The sequence below is a fragment of the Cyprinus carpio genome, chromosome B18 (genome assembly GCF_018340385.1).
Source record: "Cyprinus carpio isolate SPL01 chromosome B18, ASM1834038v1, whole genome shotgun sequence".
Lineage (NCBI taxonomy): Eukaryota > Metazoa > Chordata > Actinopteri > Cypriniformes > Cyprinidae > Cyprinus > Cyprinus carpio.
In genome coordinates, this window is record NC_056614.1 from 22,730,503 (window position 1) to 22,751,675 (window position 21,173).

The 21,173-nt window shown below is 35.3% G+C and overlaps 2 protein-coding genes across 2 annotated transcripts; both read right to left on the reverse strand.

The window, feature by feature from the left end:
• Positions 1-193: 193 nt before the first annotated feature.
• Positions 194-9,494, reverse strand: cpt1b (carnitine palmitoyltransferase 1B (muscle)). The gene is made up of 19 exons (XM_042744408.1): positions 9,166-9,494; positions 7,762-7,923; positions 7,516-7,655; positions 7,140-7,311; positions 6,957-7,058; positions 6,589-6,726; positions 6,403-6,480; positions 5,450-5,557; positions 5,255-5,339; positions 4,949-5,144; positions 4,453-4,638; positions 3,916-4,021; positions 3,715-3,831; positions 3,390-3,554; positions 3,161-3,295; positions 1,970-2,122; positions 1,771-1,884; positions 1,571-1,663; positions 194-621 (listed from the first exon to the last, which is right to left on the reverse strand). Exons 2-19 carry the CDS (start codon positions 7,900-7,902, stop codon positions 538-540), a joined length of 2,313 nt encoding a protein of 770 aa, XP_042600342.1. The 5' UTR covers positions 7,903-7,923; positions 9,166-9,494; the 3' UTR covers positions 194-537.
• A 3,193-nt stretch (positions 9,495-12,687) lies between these two features.
• LOC109108903 (choline/ethanolamine kinase-like) lies at positions 12,688-20,704 on the reverse strand. Its single transcript, XM_042744414.1, has 11 exons — positions 20,033-20,704; positions 18,259-18,367; positions 17,965-18,078; positions 17,639-17,772; positions 17,134-17,238; positions 16,194-16,252; positions 15,954-16,038; positions 15,744-15,852; positions 14,930-15,024; positions 14,709-14,790; positions 12,688-14,310 (listed from the first exon to the last, which is right to left on the reverse strand). Exons 1-11 carry the CDS (start codon positions 20,437-20,439, stop codon positions 14,254-14,256), a joined length of 1,356 nt encoding a protein of 451 aa, XP_042600348.1. The 5' UTR covers positions 20,440-20,704; the 3' UTR covers positions 12,688-14,253.
• Positions 20,705-21,173: the final 469 nt, after the last annotated feature.

Genomic DNA, 21,173 nt, shown 5'->3' on the forward strand with positions numbered 1-21,173 from the left:
ATGAACATCGTTAGTTCTGTTCTGTGGTAGAGCTGTTTTTATATTCTGTACAAAGGTCATACTTTCTCATGCTCTCATATTTGCTAATCATTATACATATGCCTTGAAACCCCTCCAATAAATCTGTTCTTTTTTTTTTTAATTCTTGAAAAAATGTGTATATGATTGTGCGTGATGGATGTTAAGATCCAGATTTTTTTGTGTACAGTTTTTTAGTTTAATCAAGTGCACAGTAAATTCAACAGTTTAGAAGTAAATATGCACAAATGGAATATTTACAGTCATTTGCCAAAGACTACATGCTAATATATTTACAATTAAATACAGTATTATTTTTTTTTACAGTTTGTTTTCCTCTTTGGCTTTAAAATATCTAGTGCACAGATTCATAAGCATTTTCTGCTATAAATAACTACAATATATTTACAAGTTTATTTAATACTAACATAACCTAGTGGTTTCTATTTGTGGTGTTTGTTCAGTTTATTATCTTTAAACTGGTGCTTTCAGTTTGGGTCAGCTTCCTGTTTTTAGGAGTCACATCTTCTTCTCTTTTGGGTTGAATAGAGCTCTTATGTCCAGCATGGCCTGTCTGATGTTCTGCCCAAAACGGAATGAGTCCTGAGGACAGAAAGGAAAAAGACACTCTAAGATAAGGAACAGATTCAGAAGTGTAATATACTAAATCATCATTAATAATGATGGTTTTAAAGGATTAACATTTAAATTCAGAATTTTCTTTAACAATTCCTTATATATATGTATATATATATATGTATATATATATATATATATATATATATATATATATATATATATATATATATATATATATATATAGTTATTTAAAAAATTTTTTTTACAGAAGTCATGATTTTTGAAAGTTTTTTTTTTTTTTTTTTAGTATTAACGTTTGCATAAACTCGATTGTTATTTTTCCCCAGTTTGGTCAACGCCTGAATGTTCGCTTATTATACAGCCTATGGTTATTACCATACAGTATATTAATTAATTAAGAATTATTAAAGTTTTTTTCATAAAATCTAAATCCTTAAATGACCAAACAATTCAGCTTAAATAATGATTGTATGTTTGATATTTCGCTTCCAATAACACACCCAATAAATAAAAAATAATAAATAAAAAAATCTCAAGTGATAAAATTATCAAACCGAGCGATAAAGAACGGTGTTCAGCAATAAAGTTTTAAAACGCTCAACAGACCACACCACAAACGACAGAGTGGAACGATGTCGTTGAAATAGCTTTTTAGAGCGATTTTTAAACATTTGATGTACGATAAAAACATGGACAGCCAATTAAAATCTTACTATTTTAAAGCGCGTGCTGCTAGGTTCACAGAAGGTAAATCAAGCGCGCGCTGCTTACATAAACAGGAATGTTTCATTCGTTGGTGTGGACCATAGACTGTATAAAAACAGGTGTGGACGCTAAAATAGTTATTGTTCGTTGTGTTAAAATAACGAGGGTCTATATCTGGATAATGTATAGCCTTAATTTTAGTTGTCAGGATTATGTTTTCAAAGAAAAATGTTTGAAATTGCCCTACCGTTTCAGGGCTGGAGAACTTGCTGGAAATGTGGAATGTAATGAGATCCTCGCCGACAATGATGTAAGAAACACCATAACCGTCATCAGCAACCTGTTTATAAAGAGTTTTGAATCAAAAATGATCAAATATCAGGTTTATTATTTACTAAACTTGTTGCAATGGCACGTTGTGTACTGTAGGGGGAGTGAGAGACTCACGGGCCCAAAGCCGCCTCCTGCTCCCACATATTTGGGAAACTTCTGAATGTCGATGAGATTGAGCTGCTGTTGAGGGGTCTGACTGGTGGAGAGGCGCCAGGGCTCTGACAAAACCTATCAAAACAAGGTGTCTTTGAGACTTAAGTAAAATTAAACAGGTATGTCACGTTTTATACTCCAGAAACAGACTTGTACACACCTGTTTGAGGAAGGGCGAGTCGATGTCCATTACTTTGGACACAATGTAGAGACAGAAGAGATGGCGGTCGATCCCAGCTCCAGTCATGGCCAGGCGGTACATGTTCTGATGTTTATCTGCAGCTTTCTTGAAGAGCGCTAACCTTTGCTCATTCTGGTAAACAAGCAAAAGTCAGACAACTCAATATCATTTAAAAAAAAAAAAGGTTAAAATGATTACAAATTCAAATTTTCAAAGCTTAAGTGCTGATGTTCCACTTGATATTCAAACAGTGATCTTGAATTTTTTTTTTTTTTTTGTCGATGCAGCATTATGCTAATTGCAAAAACAAAGGTTTTGAGTTACCAACTTTTAACCCTTTAACTGTCACCCCCCATTTTTTAAAATAGGCATTAAAATGCAATCCAAACTTAAATTGTTGTAGGAAGGAAATTAGCAGATTTTGGCAAAAGTTGATTTAAAAAAAAAAAAAAAAATTCAAGTATCAAAAAGTTATAGAGGTTTAAATGTACTGTAAATAAAATGCGCTATATTAATTTAATTTTATTTTATTTATTATAAATATTTTACATAACAGGTTTTACTCTAAAATTAGGATATAAAATTAAAGCCTTGTGTCTAAATAAGTTATGTTCCAAATTTGAAGTTGATATGAAAAAATTGAGGTTCCTGTGAGACTTTATTTAGGGCGTCATACCACAAACAGCCACTGGGAGCAATCACAACTCCTTTGAATTTTGTTTAATGAATTTTTCTCTAGATTTCTATGTCAATTTTACTTCAGTTCTCAAAATAACCACCAAATATGGAATCCTGAGACTCAGACCTTTCCAATGATATGTTTGTTGCCAAGATTATAAAAAGTTTTGATTCTAAAAGACTGTGATGAATTTTGTAATATGACACTTGACACTGCCTACTAAGGGGGAGGAGACCGCCATAAGATTTTAAGGTACCATTTCCATGGTAACGCAATATCTGATTTCAAAATGGTTTTCACAGGATGAATCTTGGGCTTCTAAGCTTTCAAATGATATATAATTCTATTATAATAAAAAAAAAAAAATATATCCTTTTAACAATTTCTCTTAACCCCTAGTATTAAGTGAAACTATGGACAAAGACATATAACAAAAAGGGGTTAAAATAGTGCTATGACTCCTGGGTTGGGTGTGTATATATTGCTCTCACCGTGGTTCTTTCATCCTCCATTGCTTTTACAAAAGCTGTGGACTCACAGGTGCATGAGCGCACGGTTTCCGTCCGGCCCTCGCGGAACATGCGCGTCATGGATGATTCGTAAGTCAGACAGAATTCACCCTTGTCCTGCTCCAACAAACATCCTTCATTAAACGGTTTGTTCACAATATACAGACACATTTTTGCAGAGGAATTATATGTAAATATATTTGGCTTGTACCCTGTAATGAGCTAGTTGCAGTGCCAGCTGGATAAAAGCATCAGGACTTGTTCTGCATTTCTTTATCAGGCTCTTCCCAAACTCGTTAAACAAGCAGCCGTGGAAATCCACATCATCAGCAATTCCCTTTGCAATCATGTAAGAACCTTCAATAATCACCTGGCACTGAGAAACATAAGGAAAATTAATCAGTTATCAATGCAGAAATGATCTTGCAGTTGTCAGAATGTACATAAAACACCCAATTAGAATTAGTTCTATTTTTTTTTTTTTTTTTTTAATGTAAACCCATGACAAACACTAAGATGTAAGGGTTAATTCATACTGCTTTTGGGATGTCCCACTGTAGTCTGGTAGGGGGTGCCAGGCTTTTGTTGATATCTCCTTTGCAATGTCCCTCCGCCGTATATCCAAGGTGGAAACAGTCTGTGGCTAAAACATATTAACAGAAAGTTAAAATGTTTGTTAATTCTTACAGTATTAATTACATTACACATATTTACAGTTATTATTATTCATTGTTTACCTCCCACATATGTCCTATGATAGGGGAGTCAGCCCATGAATGCTCAGTGTTGACGCCAATTTTACCATTCTTGTAGACAATCAAAGTGAAGGATTTATCAAACCACCTGACAGGCGAGAGTATTGTGTTTCAGTGTGTAGATGTGCAACTGGTCATGGTCAACAAAAATAATCATCTGTTAATGAGACTTAAAAGTGCTACTTGCAGCATTGTTCTCATTAACTGGGACCAAAACAGTTAATAAAGATTTTCATTAATTAAAATAAAGCTGAAATAAAATAAAATATAAATATTAGATGAAACACCAATACCTAAAGAGCTAAAATTACTAAACCTCAAAGGGAAAATAAACTAAACATAAATACTAAATATATACTAAATAAAAAAAACTTATACAAATAACAAAAGGACATAATTACTAGGCCATTAAAATTAAAAATGAAAACAAAAATACAGTATAAGTAAATTCAATTAGACTCTAAAATATAAAAAAGAAATCATATATATAAATAATACTGAAGTACCACTGGTTCTTACCTGTCATAACACTTTCCATGTAGAAGAGATTTGGCGTAGAGGTCTAGGGACCGTATGTTCTCTGGATCGTATCCATGTGTTTCATCATCCAGAGTCAGAAAAAATGCAGCCGTTTCAATGGCCTCCAGAGACGCCCGGTTGACCCCCTCGTTGAAGTACTTCAAACGGGCCCTGGCCCAGGGAACCCTGGATGTGTTTTACAGGCGAAGATTTCATTCAGCATTTATTCACACTCATTTTGTTCCAAACATGCATTTATTTTGTGGAACACGAAGCAAGATTTTGAAGAATTTTCCATTGACTTCCATTGTTTTTTTTAAGCCCATATATTAGAAGTCAATGGCAACTAAAATGGTTTGGTTTCCAACATTCTTCAAAATATATTTTTATGGGTTCCACATTCAAACAGTTTGAACACCCTCTTGAAGCCTCCTGGACCCCATTTTGGACCCCATTCTAGTACACAGTTGCAGGACTGTTGTGAGCTCATCTTCACCTGTTCCCGGCAGTCAGTGAAGGCAGCTTGATCTCTCCAGGTTGAGGTTCAGACTTGTCATCCAGGATACGTTGAAACTGCAACTCAAGCTCTGAGGGCAAAAGGTGGCGACCACCATAGTACAGCCACACCTTAAAGAAACGGCCTCGGTGGTACACAACCAAGTGCTTCCTGTCCTTCAGATGCTGCACGAAATCTGAGCATGAACAAATCAGTGTGAGAAACCATCAAGTCATGGTTTGAAATAAAAAACCATGAAACTGTAAGTAGTATATAAAGCTGAAAATATAGGAAAAATGTCATTACCAGTCTCAATGCCAGGAATACGGGTGGTGTTGAACATCCTCTCATACTGAAAAGAGCACATGGGGACAATCCCAAGAGCTCTCAGCTGACAAAGAGAGAACAGGGGGCATGATAGGAAATTTTTCTATATTTATATTTTTCATGGTAATTCAGTGTTGTGGATGGAAAAACGCTTTTGTGTTTCTGTGTCAGTACCGGGGTAAGTTCTCCTCGCTCCAGCTTACGCCGATACTGCAACATGGCATGGACTACGTTTGCTGCTCGTGAAGCCTGTCTGTGTGTAGGGATCACATAGAGCAAATCCTGGCAGATGGAAAAAGAGAAATGGATACAGACATTTTTAATAAATAAGGATATTAAAAAACAATAGCTTTTAAAAAAGAAAGAAATCTTAAATGTGTATGAGGGTCAACTACTTTTTCTAAAGTTAGTCAGCTGGCGGCGTCATTGGACCTGTTTTAAGTTTAGAGTTAATTGATTATTTATATACTTGAAATTTAAGTTTAAGTACCTGTTAGAATCACAAAAAATACAAAAAAAAAACTAAAAAAATATATAAAAAAACAAAAAATACACATTTTTTTCACCACCTAAAAAAAACAAACCAAAATAATACAAATTTTAATCCATAAATGTCAATCTAACCCTAAAAGGGGGAAGTCGTGGCCTAGTGGTTAGAGAGTTTGATTCTTAACCGTAAGTCTCGGGCCGGCAATACCACGCCTTGAGCAAGGCACCGAACCCCCAACTGCTCCCCGGGCGCCGCAGCATAAATGGCTGCCCACTGCTCCAGGTGTGTGTTCACTGCTGTCTGTGTGCACTTTGGATGGGTTAAATGCAGAGCATGAATTCTGAGTATGGGTCACCTTACTTGGCTGTATGTCATGTCACTTTCACTTTTTTTAAACCACCTGTGTCTGTGCTTCATGGCCTTGATTTAAATAATACATTATTGACTATTTAAAAAAGTAAAAAGATTTTTTGATATTTCCTCCCCAACTTCCTGTTTCAATAGGAAGTATATCAAACAGGAACAAAAACTGCATTAATTTCATGGTCATATCAAGGGCTGATAGGTTAAAGACTAATTGCCTAACAGACTTATTGTTACACTCTTAGAGATATGCTACATGAAGATGTCTGCTCACCATTGTGTAGAAGTTGCTGTTGACCATGATGGGGTCCCGTCCTCTCAGGTAGATGTACTCCTCCCACCAATCACTCACCTGTTAACACACACAAAGACATGCCTGGTAGTTTGCCAGCAATTAGAAAAGGGTTTCCAAGGGTTTGTAGTCCACTCATGTAGAAGATCTCTGGCTTTGTTTACTTACATAATTTGTGGCCCACCAGGATTTGAGTTTGAGGTGTTTTTGGAGTTTGGGTGCAGGATCCTTTTTGAAGTCATTAGCAACACTTTCCATCTGTTTATATTGTTCATCATCCAGAAGAGGTCGAACTGATTCAAGATACTAAAACATAATAAATATAATATAAAGGAAAACAGCTGATAGAGTGCAGTGTAATACTCCCAAAATAAAAATTATTGGTGATTGCTTTTAATTTCTAGTGCTTTTAATCCCACAATGCAGTATAAATAAATAATAAAATTAACATACATTTTTATCTTTAGATTAATGGGTATAATGTAACCAGCACTGTTGATAGCATTCTATATTCATGACAGCTGATGATATTTTACCCTGTTGATTGTGTCATCAATGCTCGGTACTGGCAGATGGGGCAGAGATGCCTGGAAGCTGTAAAGCAACGGTCGCCGACCGGACAACAGCTTTACAAGACTCTAAAACAGACAGAACAAATCATAAAACTAGCCACTTTTTAAACTGCACTATACATATGTTTTATTTCATGGGAGACGCACCAGCCAGACTTTAGTAGAGAAGCTCATTTTGCCGTGTGACTCAAAGATCCAACCGTGATAGGACAGAAGAGCTTTCAGGATGTACCGCAGCAGAAAGATGAATGATAACCACAGGCCTGTGGCAAACAGGATGGCACTCAACACCGTCTGAGTCTGAACGGTCATAAACTCACTACATGGAGAGAAAAAAAATAAAAATACAAATTATTACAAAAATAGATTCTACACAATGCCATCTACACAAGTTGTTCTTTAGGACTATTTGTTTCAAAGCTGCTTTAATCATGCATGACACTGGCTTAGATTTATGTATCTTTGTTTATATGTAACCATCATGGCCACACATAAAGTTTCCATGTATGCGTTCATAAGTTACCTCACAGGTAGAGATGTCTTGATCCTGTCAATCATGCCCATAGAGGGGTCGATCCTGGCATACATGGTGCTCATTATTGCAATAACTACAATTAACCAGCTGGAGGGACTGGCGGGGTACACACCCGTGAGAACACCATTCTGTTCAAAATAAATATTATTTTCATTAGATAGATAGATAGATAGATAGATAGATAGATAGATAGATAGATAGATAGATTGATTGATTGATTGATTGAAGATTCACCTTGAAGCGTATGGCACGTTTCTTCCATGATGTCACTCCAGATAGGTAGATGTGTTTGAGAACCTCGCGGCTCAACTGTAGGTCAATGCCATCAGGTGTGACGGTGAACTGAAATGCCACTGCCTGATGAGCCTCGGCCATTATACAGGCTTAAAGCACCGCCTGAGGATTGTGATCACAATAAATGAGGTCATAATAGAGTATCTTTAGCTAACTCTCAGTTTATGCTGTGTTTACATGCCATTTTCAGCTTGGTTTGTGTAGTCTGGTGGAAAGATAAGGGCTAGTAAGTGAAAGGTTATGTTACGTGATGGATAATCACCATTGTGCTATTTGTATTACTTAACCTGAAAGTTCCTGTGATCGGAGTATTGTCAATGTACAAGTCAATGTAGACACAAGCGTCAGCTAAACTAATAAGTAAATAAATGAATGTATTAAACTGCTTAAATTATAATAAGAGAATGTATGTCCTTATGGAAGGCTTGAGGTTGAAACCTGACAGGTGAAATATACACACTGTATGATCAAATACAGATCTGCAGCTGGAAATATCCCATGAAATTTATGTATTGGAGAATTATTAAGATCAATCACCACTGTGCCATTTCACCTCAAATTGCTCCAAAGAGAATATGCTTTAACAAGATTCTAGTAAGTCTCTTCTAGGTTATAAGATTCTGATAAATGACAAAAATGCATTTATTAGAAAATATATAGGGACCGATATAGGACATGTATTCCTCTAAAGTCACAGAGTTCAGTTATGCTATGACACTGTCAAGCTTATGTTTCTTTTTCCATGTCATATGACTGCAGCCAGAAGAAGTGGGGCAAAGTTGAACAGTCAGAAATAACGTAGTAGGACATTTGAGAGGACTGGGCACTTATGTGATGAAGTTAGTAACACTGGCCAAAACACACGTGACATCTGACGCATGACTGCGTAGATGAGGAGATTTTTTAAAATAGAATATGCAAGTTGCTAAAAATACACCTTTTATATTAAATTGGACACAGATATTGCTATGTGGTAAATTTTGTGGATCATACTGTATAAAAGTATAAATATAAACAATGTCAATTTCAAACACCAGTATGTGGTGCAATACAAAAAATGACATTGAAAAGCATATTTAAAAATTGTACTTTAGTAAAACTTTAACAGTACTTAAATATTTACTATGAAGAAAATATTTGTGATCACCAAAATAATAATTGATACTTGGAAGTACTTTGATGAAAAATGTAAGCTGTACAATTTTAGAGAGACAAAATAGACAAGACAGACTCTGATGCAACTACACAGAACTCAATTTAGCTTAATCACGAAAGATTATCAAACAGAAAAATTCAAAGTGCCTCAAAAGGATTTTAATAAGAAATATAATGAATTTAAATTACCTGCAACACTCCAAGTCAGATGAAACTCAATGGATAATAAGATACAATTTTCTTTCAGTAGGGCTGGAATGTCCTTTATGGAAGCAGACTGTTCTTCACTCTTCTGCCCTTCACTCGACTCCTCATATACTCTGTAGCACAGTGACTAGTTATCTCCTCTTCTACTCAAACCTTTTCCTCTCCCTCCCTCTCTGTTGTCCTTTTTTTTTTTTTTGCGAGTTGCCTGTTTTCTGAGTGTTTGCTTTCTTCTTGTACGCTCTAAACTACCTGTTACATAGTGGCCCTCATAAATGCTCGCTCTCGTTCTGTGTATGTGTAACTGGATACTTTCAGGGCAGAGTTAAACTGGTGGCTGTACAGTCAGAACACACTGTATGATCAAACACAGGCCCAAATCTTAACAGTGCAGCTGGCAATATCCCAAGGCTGCATGCCAGAGCATTCTGATGATTGTTGTATGAGACGGAGAGACTTTATGTACATGTAGGGATGTGTCTTTGTGAAACAACTTTGAAATAAGGCTTGTGAGTGTTTTATGTAATAGGTCAGCCATTATAAAAATTTCTGAAAAACTTAAACTCATAGTATGTACAAAGTCAATGGTTGCATCTTAGCAAGCACCACTAATTGTGTACAATTAAAGTGTACTGTCTAAACTTTAATTATGCCAAATAAAGATTATGCCACAATAACAGGTTTTCACAAAATGGTTTACTTTTTAAGTTATATATACATTTATTTATAAGAAATATTTTGTTACATTTTGTTGCAATTAAACAAGAAGAAAAAGAAGGTCAGAAGTAGAGGTGGAAAGGGCTCTTATAGCAGGAAGTGAAGGAAGAGGACAGAGGGACAATGAATGCAAGTTCAGTTTAACCACAGTATTGTCCTTCATCCCTGACATGTAGACCTCATTATGCAGAACAGTGCCCTGGCCAATTAAAGAGGTCTTCTCTATTTCTCTGATCCGGCCTCTGATGCATATGACTTCTCTCTGGAGACATCTGCTGGAAATTTCACTTGAATGTATGTCACAAGACTGTTAGTTCATACTTCAAAGCCAGAGGCTAACAGTCAACCTTGAGCAACCTTATATCTTGAGCAAGGAACTCCAGGGCAACAGCTCATGGATCAACCCTGAATGTTGTCTGAACCTACATACTTTTGGTTACCACCTCAGATCTTTAATCACTAGGCTACATCACACCAAATTGCACTTTGTCTACTATCGTAATGCAGCACCAGTTTCTCTCCAGTTCTCTGGACGTTCCCCAGTACATAGAGGAGGTGTCCCAGGATGGTTGTGAGTGGGGAATCGTAGGAAAGGGACAAGCTGAACTGGAAGTCTGTCAGAGGGAGAGAGGAAACAAATTCCCAGGTGTCCTTCCATGGATCGTACCTCTCTACAGCGGTGTAGACGCCTGTACTGGAGTCAGGAGTCACAAGGGAATCCAGATACCAGCCACCCACAGCAAAGATTCTCCCTTCACACACAGCTGCACTGAAGTGACGCCTGTGCTGAGAGGGATCATGGACAATCACATTTGAACTTTGACTTCATTCTTGCATATCTGATACCTATCAGTTGGCAAATGTGGGTTTTGGGAATGAGACCTTAGTGGATAGTTCATCCAAAAATGTAAATTCAGACATTAATTACTCACCCTCGTTCCAAACACGTAAGACCTACGTTCATCTTTGGAACACAAATTGAGATATTTTTAATGAAATTCCAAAAGCTCTCTGACCCCCCCATAGACAGCAAGGATCCTAACACAATCAAGGTCCAGCAACGTAGTAAGGACATCGTTAAAATAATTCACGTGGCATCAGTGGTTGAACTGTAGATTTACAAAGCTACAAGAATAGTTTTTCTCCACAAAGATAACGAATTTATTCAACAATTTGTCTAACATATCTGCGTAGATGTGTTGTTTGCGTATGTGATACTCTCCGAAATGGCACCAGGGTGACGCAGAGGACACAAATTGTTGAATAAAGTCATTATTTTTGTCACATGGATTATTTTAACAATGTCCTTACTATGTCTCTGGACCTTGATTGTGTTAGGATCCTTGCTGTCTATGGGAGGGTCAGAGAGCTCTTGGAATTCATCAAAAATATCTTAATTTGTGTTCTGAAGATGAACGAAGGTCTTATGGGTTTTGGAACGACATGAGGCTAAGTAATTAATGACAGAATTTTAATTTTTGGGTGAACCACCCCTTTAAAGGACTATATTTTCCAGGTTATACTATTATAGGTCTTCAGGTTGGAACATGAAGAACTGTTTTGTTATTGGTACGGAAGCAACTTGCAACTTCCGTACCAGGTGCTCACCCGTAGGTGTTTCACAAGGAGGTCTTCAGGAAAACAGAAATGATGTAGGAAGCAGAATTGTAGAAGGCTGTGAAAGACTGGAGAGGCAACATGTTCAAGGTGCATCAACTGTTCAGATGTCTCTCTCATTCAGGAGTGGAAAAGAGCCTGGAAATACTCGCTGCAGTCTGCAAGCTTCTCCAGATCCAAGTGCCAATAGGCATGACATCACCTGTTTGTGGGTCAAGGTTCTGCAGTTTATGTGTATGAGTATGTGATACTCACATGGAAAGTATGTGTGCTGGTTTGCACCATCGGTCCATTGCTCTGGTGTCGATAGGTCCTGTACTCTTGATTTGTTCTCCAGATGTCTGACTGTAGGTTATCAGACTCCTCTTGTACAGCATCGGAATCTGCCTTTCTGAACTGAATCCAGTTTAAACTACTTTTGAAGCTCAAACATCTCTGTATCTGATCTAAACTTCTTTTCAGCCTTGTGCATAAGTACATTAATGCAACAGCTATTACCTGCCATTAAATAGCCATGTTCCCATTTAGGTAGAATACTCTTAATACTTGTACGACTTAAAGGTTTTGTATGCCTCTTCTGCTGCAATTTGAATGCAGTTAAAATTCTGCATTTGGATCTTTTCTAGACTGTCACTCTAAAAAAAAAAAAAAAAAAGCCTGACTCACAATCCCAGCCAAGGCCATGCCATTCCATGGTGGATGGAGGATAAATCCAGCCTGTTTTTTTTTTTTTTTTGGTAGATCATGCATGGTTGTTTTCAAGGCTCAATATGGTGCCTGTGTGCCAGAACAATCACAGTAGAGCTATTTTAGGGAATCGCTGGAGCAGGACACAAAATATGGTGGGCCCTTCTGTTCAGTCTATCGAATTACACAACACTTGAACCATGTTGGGAACTGATGATGCTCGATTAATATACTTTATATAGATCTATGTGATTTAAACATTCTATTTTTGAACTGGTACAGTAGTAGTGTTTTGAATAGTGCATTATCTTACACGAAATATATTGTTAACATATGACATGACAGAAATGATCAAACTCAAAACAATGTTTACATCTCTGTAGATCACCATTGCTTGGAATGGAAATCGAAACCCTTATGCTACCAACTCAGATCTTTAACCTTTAAGTTACTCATAAAAATTCAAATACAACATTCACACCAACGTCAGTATGATTTTTTTAATGAGCAGCATTAATGGATACCTGCACAGCGAAGGAACAAAAGGAAACATACCAGAGACAAGTCTACAGTATAACTTGAATTAGCCAAAACAATTAAAGACATTAACATTGGTTTTAACAGTGCAATTGCTTCTCAACTCAATATTACGAATCACAGATTCAATATCAACAATGATATTGGGAGCATGTTAAATAGCCTAGCTTAAAATGTATATGGTCCCTCAATATTTATTTTGTCCCTGAACGTGCTACAACATACAGGAAAGAAAGCATTGTGAAAATGATACAGATACATTTGTTTATAGACAGGGACAAAAACAAGAGCATCAATTTAACCATTCAAATTCTCCCAATATGATTCCAACAATGTACCACGATTCTTAAGATGATGATCCCACTAATTCACTGTAATGCTTCTATCCTTCATTTGTATTGTTCTTCTTCTGCCACTTTTCAATTGAAGAATGATTCAGAGAAGCTTTTACCATTTGGTTGAACAAAACACAGTATACTTGCTTTGGACAAGTACAAAAATATAAATTACCATAAAACAATTAAAACAGAAAACCACATCAGCAGTTACATAAAAGAACTTGGTGTTTAGAAAGGGGACAAACGCATTTGTCAGTTTAGTAATTAAACTTCTGTTCTTGAGGTGGTATTTCCTTTATGTGCAGTTCAGACTATATTTAAACCTATATACAAATGTATACAGGATGGCCGTAGACAATAGTTATTGCTACATATCAATATGGCAGAGCAAAGACTGGTCAAATCCAAAGTAAAACACAGAAAAGCACATTAATTCCTATTAATTTTTTTTTTCAATTGAAAGTTAAATGGCATCAAAATCAGAAAGAAAGAGTAGTTTATGTGCCATTCTGAAACTAATAAATTGACTCCTGAGTTTAAAAAAGATGTGCAATGTATTTCACAGTATGTAAATATAGGAAGGATGCAATAATTTTGCAATGTTTTAAAACACTGGGGAGGAAAATTAAATAAGCTACGACGCTGCTTTTGTTGAGACTAGGATACAAAAATGAAGAGATATCACTGGACCCTGTGGTTTACACAGTAATTATGATGGACAGATTGATTCTTGATAAAATCACACGCAAGTTAGATAAAATGTAAACACATTAAATATTCAAAAATGCAGTTACATTATTAGAAATGACAAAATGAATGTTACAGTTCGCCATGTACAATGAAGAGGTACGAACAGTACGTGAATTGTATCTAGGTTTCAGTCACAAAATTCTATCCCTCCCAATTGCAGATAATTTGTAACTTTTTACCTTCTAATTTTTTGGTAGGAACAAGAACAACTATGATAAAGCCCTACAAAATGTGACTTTAAGGCAGGTTATCTTTGGACTTTTTATTATTTAAAACTAATGTTCCCCAGGATGAACCGTTCTTTAGCAGTCTTAATTGTTTCGTACTGTGCCCTTTCTTTCTTTCTTTTTTTTTTTTTTTTTTAAATCAATACCTAAACAATAGGTGATGCAAAATGATATCCTGAAGCATATGCTCAAGTCACAATTTAGGAAAAGAGCTTCTTCTGTTTGAAGTACGTGTCAAACCTGTGCTGTGCATAGTCCTGGGGGAAAACAAAAGAGAGAGAGCTTTTCTGTTTCACATGTCTTCAGATCAGGGTTGTTCTGTTTACATACTTATGTTTACTGTACACATGACTATGATGCTGATTGAGCTCTCAGAATCGAGTATTACTCTTTCGTTTATGGATAATTCTCAAATAACATGTACATGTAATACAAACTTTATATGAATGTATAAATGAATATTTATATTTTAGGTGCTGTATTGGCCACCACTGACATGCAGTTACTCAACAGTTAATTATAAAGTAATTATTAAGTAACAATTTTAATACAATGACAGTACTAAAAAATCATCATAGAAGGATTATAAAAATGTTTGCAAGGGTTATAATTTGTTTGTGTGTATTGATACTTTTTAAAAAAAAATTTTGTTTACCATATATCCAAACTCGATTTTGGAGATCTTGGCTTGAATAATGGACCACAAACCCCAGAGGAAATGAGACGCAAGGGCAAACCTGTTTGTGTGCATGTGATTTTTGAGACAAACAGATAACAGGGTTACTAGAGGTCAAGGTGAAAATACATCAAATGGTACACAGTGATGCTTTTCCAATGTTATGTCAATAAAAGTCGGATAGAAAATACAATTCATACCGGTTTGCCTCAATGATCATGTCCTCTTCTATCCTGGCTTGGTCAGCAGGTGCAATGCCCCCCTTTTCAGACAGATAGTGTCTGATAAAATGTAACTGAAAAACAAACCGCAAACAGGCTCAAAATAATATCTATAAGAATAACCATTTTGTTTTGATATTTAAAAGGGACTGATATTTTCCCCTGCTCATAGACAGAATTTTACAAATTTTTAATAATTTGTCATTTCTAATGCTATTAAATATTAAGATTGTATGCTGCCGTGCTGACCTCTATAAGTTATAGTGTCAACCTTTGACACGCTTTTTATGTCACGTCAGTTCCAAAACTTTCCACTAGATGACAGCCTCACCAAACTACATGTACATTATGTCCAACACAAATGATCTTTCAACTGACAAATCATTTGTCATCAATTTGTAAGAGAAAAACCAAGCACAAATTAATGCCAAATATAATTTATGATGATGCTGTATTGTATTTACATAAGAAAAAATAGCATTTGAAAAATAATAATAATACTATTAATCTGGCATAGTATAATGATTCTAAGGTAGCAGGTTTATTCCTTAATATATATTGCATAACATTAAACTCAAATTTTAAAGATGGATTTAGTGAACTTTCTGTCCTGTGATATTTTATTTGTAAAGCTTATTTGGATTTCTACAGCACAATATCCAAATAAACTGAAATGTTATTTTTCAGTTGACCATTTATAAATTGACCCTTTTTTTTATCTTGTCTAAACTTGTGTAATATTAAGAGCATTAATGATAGGCTGTAGTGTGTGGGAGGGCATGTTGTGACTCACCTGCTGTTGTCTGTTGGGGTAATTCTCCACCTTTGCCTTGTAGAAGGGCCACTGATTATATGTGTAATCATATATCCATTCACAGAAATGATTCCCAAAATCAAAGCCTCTGCACTCAGAGAAGACCAGAAGAATAGTTCTTCAGAGCTGCATTTATTATAAACTATACAATGACAAGATCATGCAGTATGTTATATAGGGTAGGTTTACCTGTAGTTATAGCTGCTGTATTCAAAATCAATAAGCATTAATTTGTCAGATGAATTCTCTCGGCCATCTAACATGAGGATATTGCCTGAAGAACAAAGTATGATTTTATAGGTGAAAGGGCTGATAAGTTACATAATGGTACAACACAACGGTGACTGACAGACCCGTATCAGATCACCAGATTAGGCAGCTGGCAGGACTCTGGTATGCGTGTACGAATGTGAATGTGATATCTCTTACCTTCCTGTACGTCATTATGGCAGAACACAACTGGAGAGAGGGTAGCTGCCAGCAGTGATCTGACAAACAGAGACGGCACATGATTAAGTGCTACTTTATTATATTGCTCTTATAAACCGGCTTTTAAAATAATTAGTTTTATTATTTAAAAGCCTATTGAACAAAAAGTGCAGAAAAAGGCAGAAGTACACACAGAGCATTAGACAAGCATTTAATTTAGAGAAATGTTACACAGTCACGTGTGTGTGTGTGTGTGTGTGATTGACCAAGCAAGCTGAGTATGCACAGAATGCAGCTTCCCGTAAATGTGCGTAATCAGTGATGCACATAAACTACCTAAGTTTTATAGCAAACAAAAACACTTACCTTTCAAAAAATTAATACTCAATAAAAATTAGAATGATTTAAGTAGCCTAATACTTGTATTTAGCAAAAATGCATTAAATTGATCAAAAGTTACAGTAAAGACATTTATAATGTTACAGAAGTAACGCTAATCTTTTGAACTTTCTATTCATCAAAGAATCCTGAAAAATATTAATCAAGACAACCAGTATTAGCATTGATAACAATAAATGTTACTTGAGCACCAAATCAGCATATTAGAATGTTAAGATGACAAAGGATCATGTGACACTAAAGACTAGATAATGTCCGCTGAAAATTCAATTCAAAATTTTTACAATACATTCAAATAGAAAACAGTAATTTTAAATTGTATTTTCAGAATATTACTGTTTTACTGTATTTTGATCAAATACATGTAGCCTTGCTTAACATAAGAAGAAAAAAAATAATCTTATCAACCCCAAACTTTGGAACAGTAGTGTGTACATACACTCATACCTTGGCCACTTGCTGTTATCTGGAAGTCCAAGTATGACAACACGCTATCCATTCATCCTTTCAGCTATTGTAATTTACATGTCATCTTTCTCACCTCAGATTCTCCAGTTCTGCAGGAAGATCATACTTCTTTAGCTTGGTAAATTTCTTGATGTGAGCTTCACGCACAAATTTGATTGTTTTAACTTGTTCCATATACCTGTTCAGAAGAATAAACAGTCATTTTAACACTTATGCCAATAGAAATATTGCACAGCACTCATGATATTAACATATTAAGGTCCATGTCAAACACTAGCTCAATTCCATTATCTGAGGCACATTCTGTTTTTTTGAGGTAAACAGAGTCATTAAAGCTTGTGATTTGTGAACAAAATACAGTATGTCTGTTTAAAACAGCTTTTCCCAAACAGCCAAACTCATTGGTTCAGCCAGTGTTGCTTGAAATATAAGCAAATGTTTTGACAGTTACACAGTTTTCAGGTTTGAAAAGTGATCTGCATATTCTGTAATAGAATCATGTATTTAAAAAAATATTACTATTTTTACTATTTCTATAACCGTTGAAATGCAGTCAGAAGATAGTGTGAAACTTTTACCGGTCAATGGTTGCAAACAGCCATTTGGGTTCCTTGTTGAATGGCATCTCCATCCTATGGAATCGTGCCATTTTACTGGCTATTTCAGCTGAGATCTCTGGGAACCCCAACTGCTCCGTACACAAGCGATTACTCTGTGGAAGAAAAAAAAAAGATCTGATTATCACTCCTAGATTATGCATAAAGAAATATGTGGAATGATAAATATTTTATCTACGTTAATGGCATTCTAATCACTGTGAAGCTTGACTGCACAGTATAGCTGTGTTTAAAGGTTTATTTTTAAAACATGCATATAGAATCTGGGATTTTGGTTTAAGACTCACAGGCAAGTACTGCTCCAGACGACCTTCTGGGAAAATGCCATAGAGATGTGGGCCCAGCTCTCTCTCTGCTAAAATGGCAAACATAACACTTTCCAAAACAAGAGAATCCACTCCCTGTGTGTGAACACGGAGAGACAGATGTATATGAGCAAACATGCATAGCACGATTACATAGTTATATGACATCAGGGAATCACTGGGCAATAAACATCTTGCCCAAGATATAGACTCTTATCAGCTTTTGCAACAGCATATTTGGTCGACTTAACATATAATATGGTCAGGGTGGCACACCTGTAGAATGGCCCCGTAGATCCGGAGCAGAACTCGTCGGGGTTCGACCCCGGTGGGCTGAACATCGTCAGGTAAACTGCACATGTACAGCAGATTACTGAGTCCTCCACTGCGGGAACAAAAAAGCAGTATTGTTCTTTATTTCTATATATGCATATGTAATGTGTGTGTGTGTTTAGTAATATATACACACACATACATATATAATGCCGTTGAAAAGTTTGGGATCAGTAATGTTTTTAATGGAGTCTTTAATGCTTATAAAGGCTGTATTTATTTGATCAAATATACAGAAAAAAAACAGGAATGTTGTGAAATATTATTGCAATTTCTAATATTGATTTTCTATTTTAATATACTTTAAAATAGAATTTATTTCTGCAACGCACCGCTGAATTTTCATCAGCCATTATGCCAGTCTTCAGTGTCACATGATCCTTCAGAAATCATTCTAATATGCTGATTTATTATCAGTGTTGAAACTGTTGTGCTGCTTAATATATATATATTAGGGCTGTCAAATGATTAATCACGATTAATCACATCCAAAATAAAAGTTTTGTTTACATAATATATGTATGTGTACAGGGTATATTTATTATGTATATATAAATACACACACATAAATTATATACTTAGAAAATATTTACATGTATATACATTTATATATTTATATTCTTATATTTTATATTATATATAAATATATTTAATATATAAACATAACATATTCTTCTTAAATATATACATGCATGTGTGTGTATTTATATATACATAATAAATATACACAGTATACACACATATATTATGTAAACAAAACTTTTATTTTGGATGTGATTAATCGTGATTAATCATTTGACAGCCCTAATATATATATAAAAAAATATATATATATATATACATATATAGAGAGAGAGAGAGAGAGAGAGAGAGAGAGAGAGAGATATACTATATATATATATATATATATAGATATTTGGAACCTGTGATACTTTTTTTTTTAATTCTTTGATGAATAAAACGTTAAAAAGAACAGCATCGTCAAAATCTTTTCTAACAATACAAGTCTTTTACTATCACTTTTTTTTTATCAATTTAGCACATCTTTGCTGAATAAAACTGACAGCAAACCTTTTAATATTTTAGTGTATATTGTAACACAAATTTTGAATAAACACTGTTCTTTTCAACTTTTTATTTGTTTCCAACATTGATTACAAATCAGCATATTAGAATGATTTCTGAAGGATCATGTGACACTGAAGACTGGAGTAATGATGCTAAAAATTCAGCTTTGCATCACAGGAATAAATTACATTTTAAAGTATATTAAAAATAGAAAAGTTATTTTAAATTGCAATAATATTTTACAAAATTCGTTTGTTTTTGTTTTTGTCTTTTTTAAATAGATACAGCCTTGATGAGCATAAGAAACTTTAAAAAAAAAAAAAAAAAAAACATTAAAAATCTTACTGATCCCAAACTTTTGAACTGCAATGTGTGTGTGTGTGTGTGTGTGTGTGTGTGTGTGTGTGTAAAACATAATATAGAAAAATTCACCTTAAATATTGTTTTTATTATTATAAATACAGTAGTCAACATTTAAAGTTGATCAAAAAAAAGTTAATTAAAGTTGTCCTAAGACAAGAGTGCATTTTGGTTTTAGGACAACTTTTGATAAAAGGTACACTTCAAGTGTTGACTAGTGTAACGTTATATGAAAAGTTAAATTAAATCATTTTGAGACCTAAAGTTCTTTTATAAATGGTTTGCTCACCTGACTATACTGATCTGAAAGTCGTGCTCTGATATAGCCTTCCATGATCCGGACAGAAAGTCACGGCACCAGCTGAACGCCCTCCTCCTGGTCTCCGGGTCCACATCCACGTTACGGCCGTCCTGATGGGACTCCGCTTCAGAATCATCTTCTCCGTTCACACCGCGGGGACTGGCAGATCTTGGATGTCTCTCCTCGGCCGCCATCAGTGAGTCTCCTCCAGCAGGTCTGTCTGAAACCGCGTCGTCCTCGACGCATCTGCCTACACTTCCAGCTCCATCACTCATGCACTTCGCTCTCGGGCTGGAATTCATGATCTTACGCGCTAGAAACCCAATGCTCCTTAAAGAGAGTGAAAGAACCGAACCGCTATAAGTAATGACACCTATCCGCCCCAGCAGCAGCATTAATTGAACGTGAATAAACGCACATGCACCACTATCACGAGCGCACAATAAAACGTCTAATCGCTCGCGATAACAGAACAGCGTTTACGGCGAGAGAAAAGACTTGGAGTTGAATTAAAAAAATTACTAGCTATTCTTTCAACTCGACCTTTGCTTAACTGTTACATTAAATACGCAGACGTATTAACAAACTGTAAAAGCTGTTAATTAAACATCTTCCCACTTCAACTTTCACTGCTTCCTTGTGAAATAACCGCTAGCGGTGTCACTGGAGATTGGCTTAAGAAGATTGACGTTTATTTTAACCAATCAGATTTGGATAGCGCGGCATACAGTCAATGCACGCAACACATTTCTAGTACCGCCCCTTAAAGTCAGAGCGCTGATTGGTCAGTTCCATTACGACTACAATGAATATTGGGAAGTGTAGTTAGGTTAACGCTGAAAAGTAAAACGTTACAGTAAAATCTATTAAATAGTAAAATGAAGAAACTTGACGGTAAAATTACATTTATAATATAGAATATATAATTTCACTTTAACTATAATAAATATTAAAATGTTTTTTAGATGAAGAATAAAAATATGATTAACCTTATTGTTGAAACGTTTTGTTTTAAAAGTATTTATTTTTAATTATTTATTACAGTGGAGTCTTATATTGTGTACTGTTTAGTAATGTTTATAGAAATATTTTAGTGTAATGTGTATTAGTGTGATAGCTTTTGTGTTGG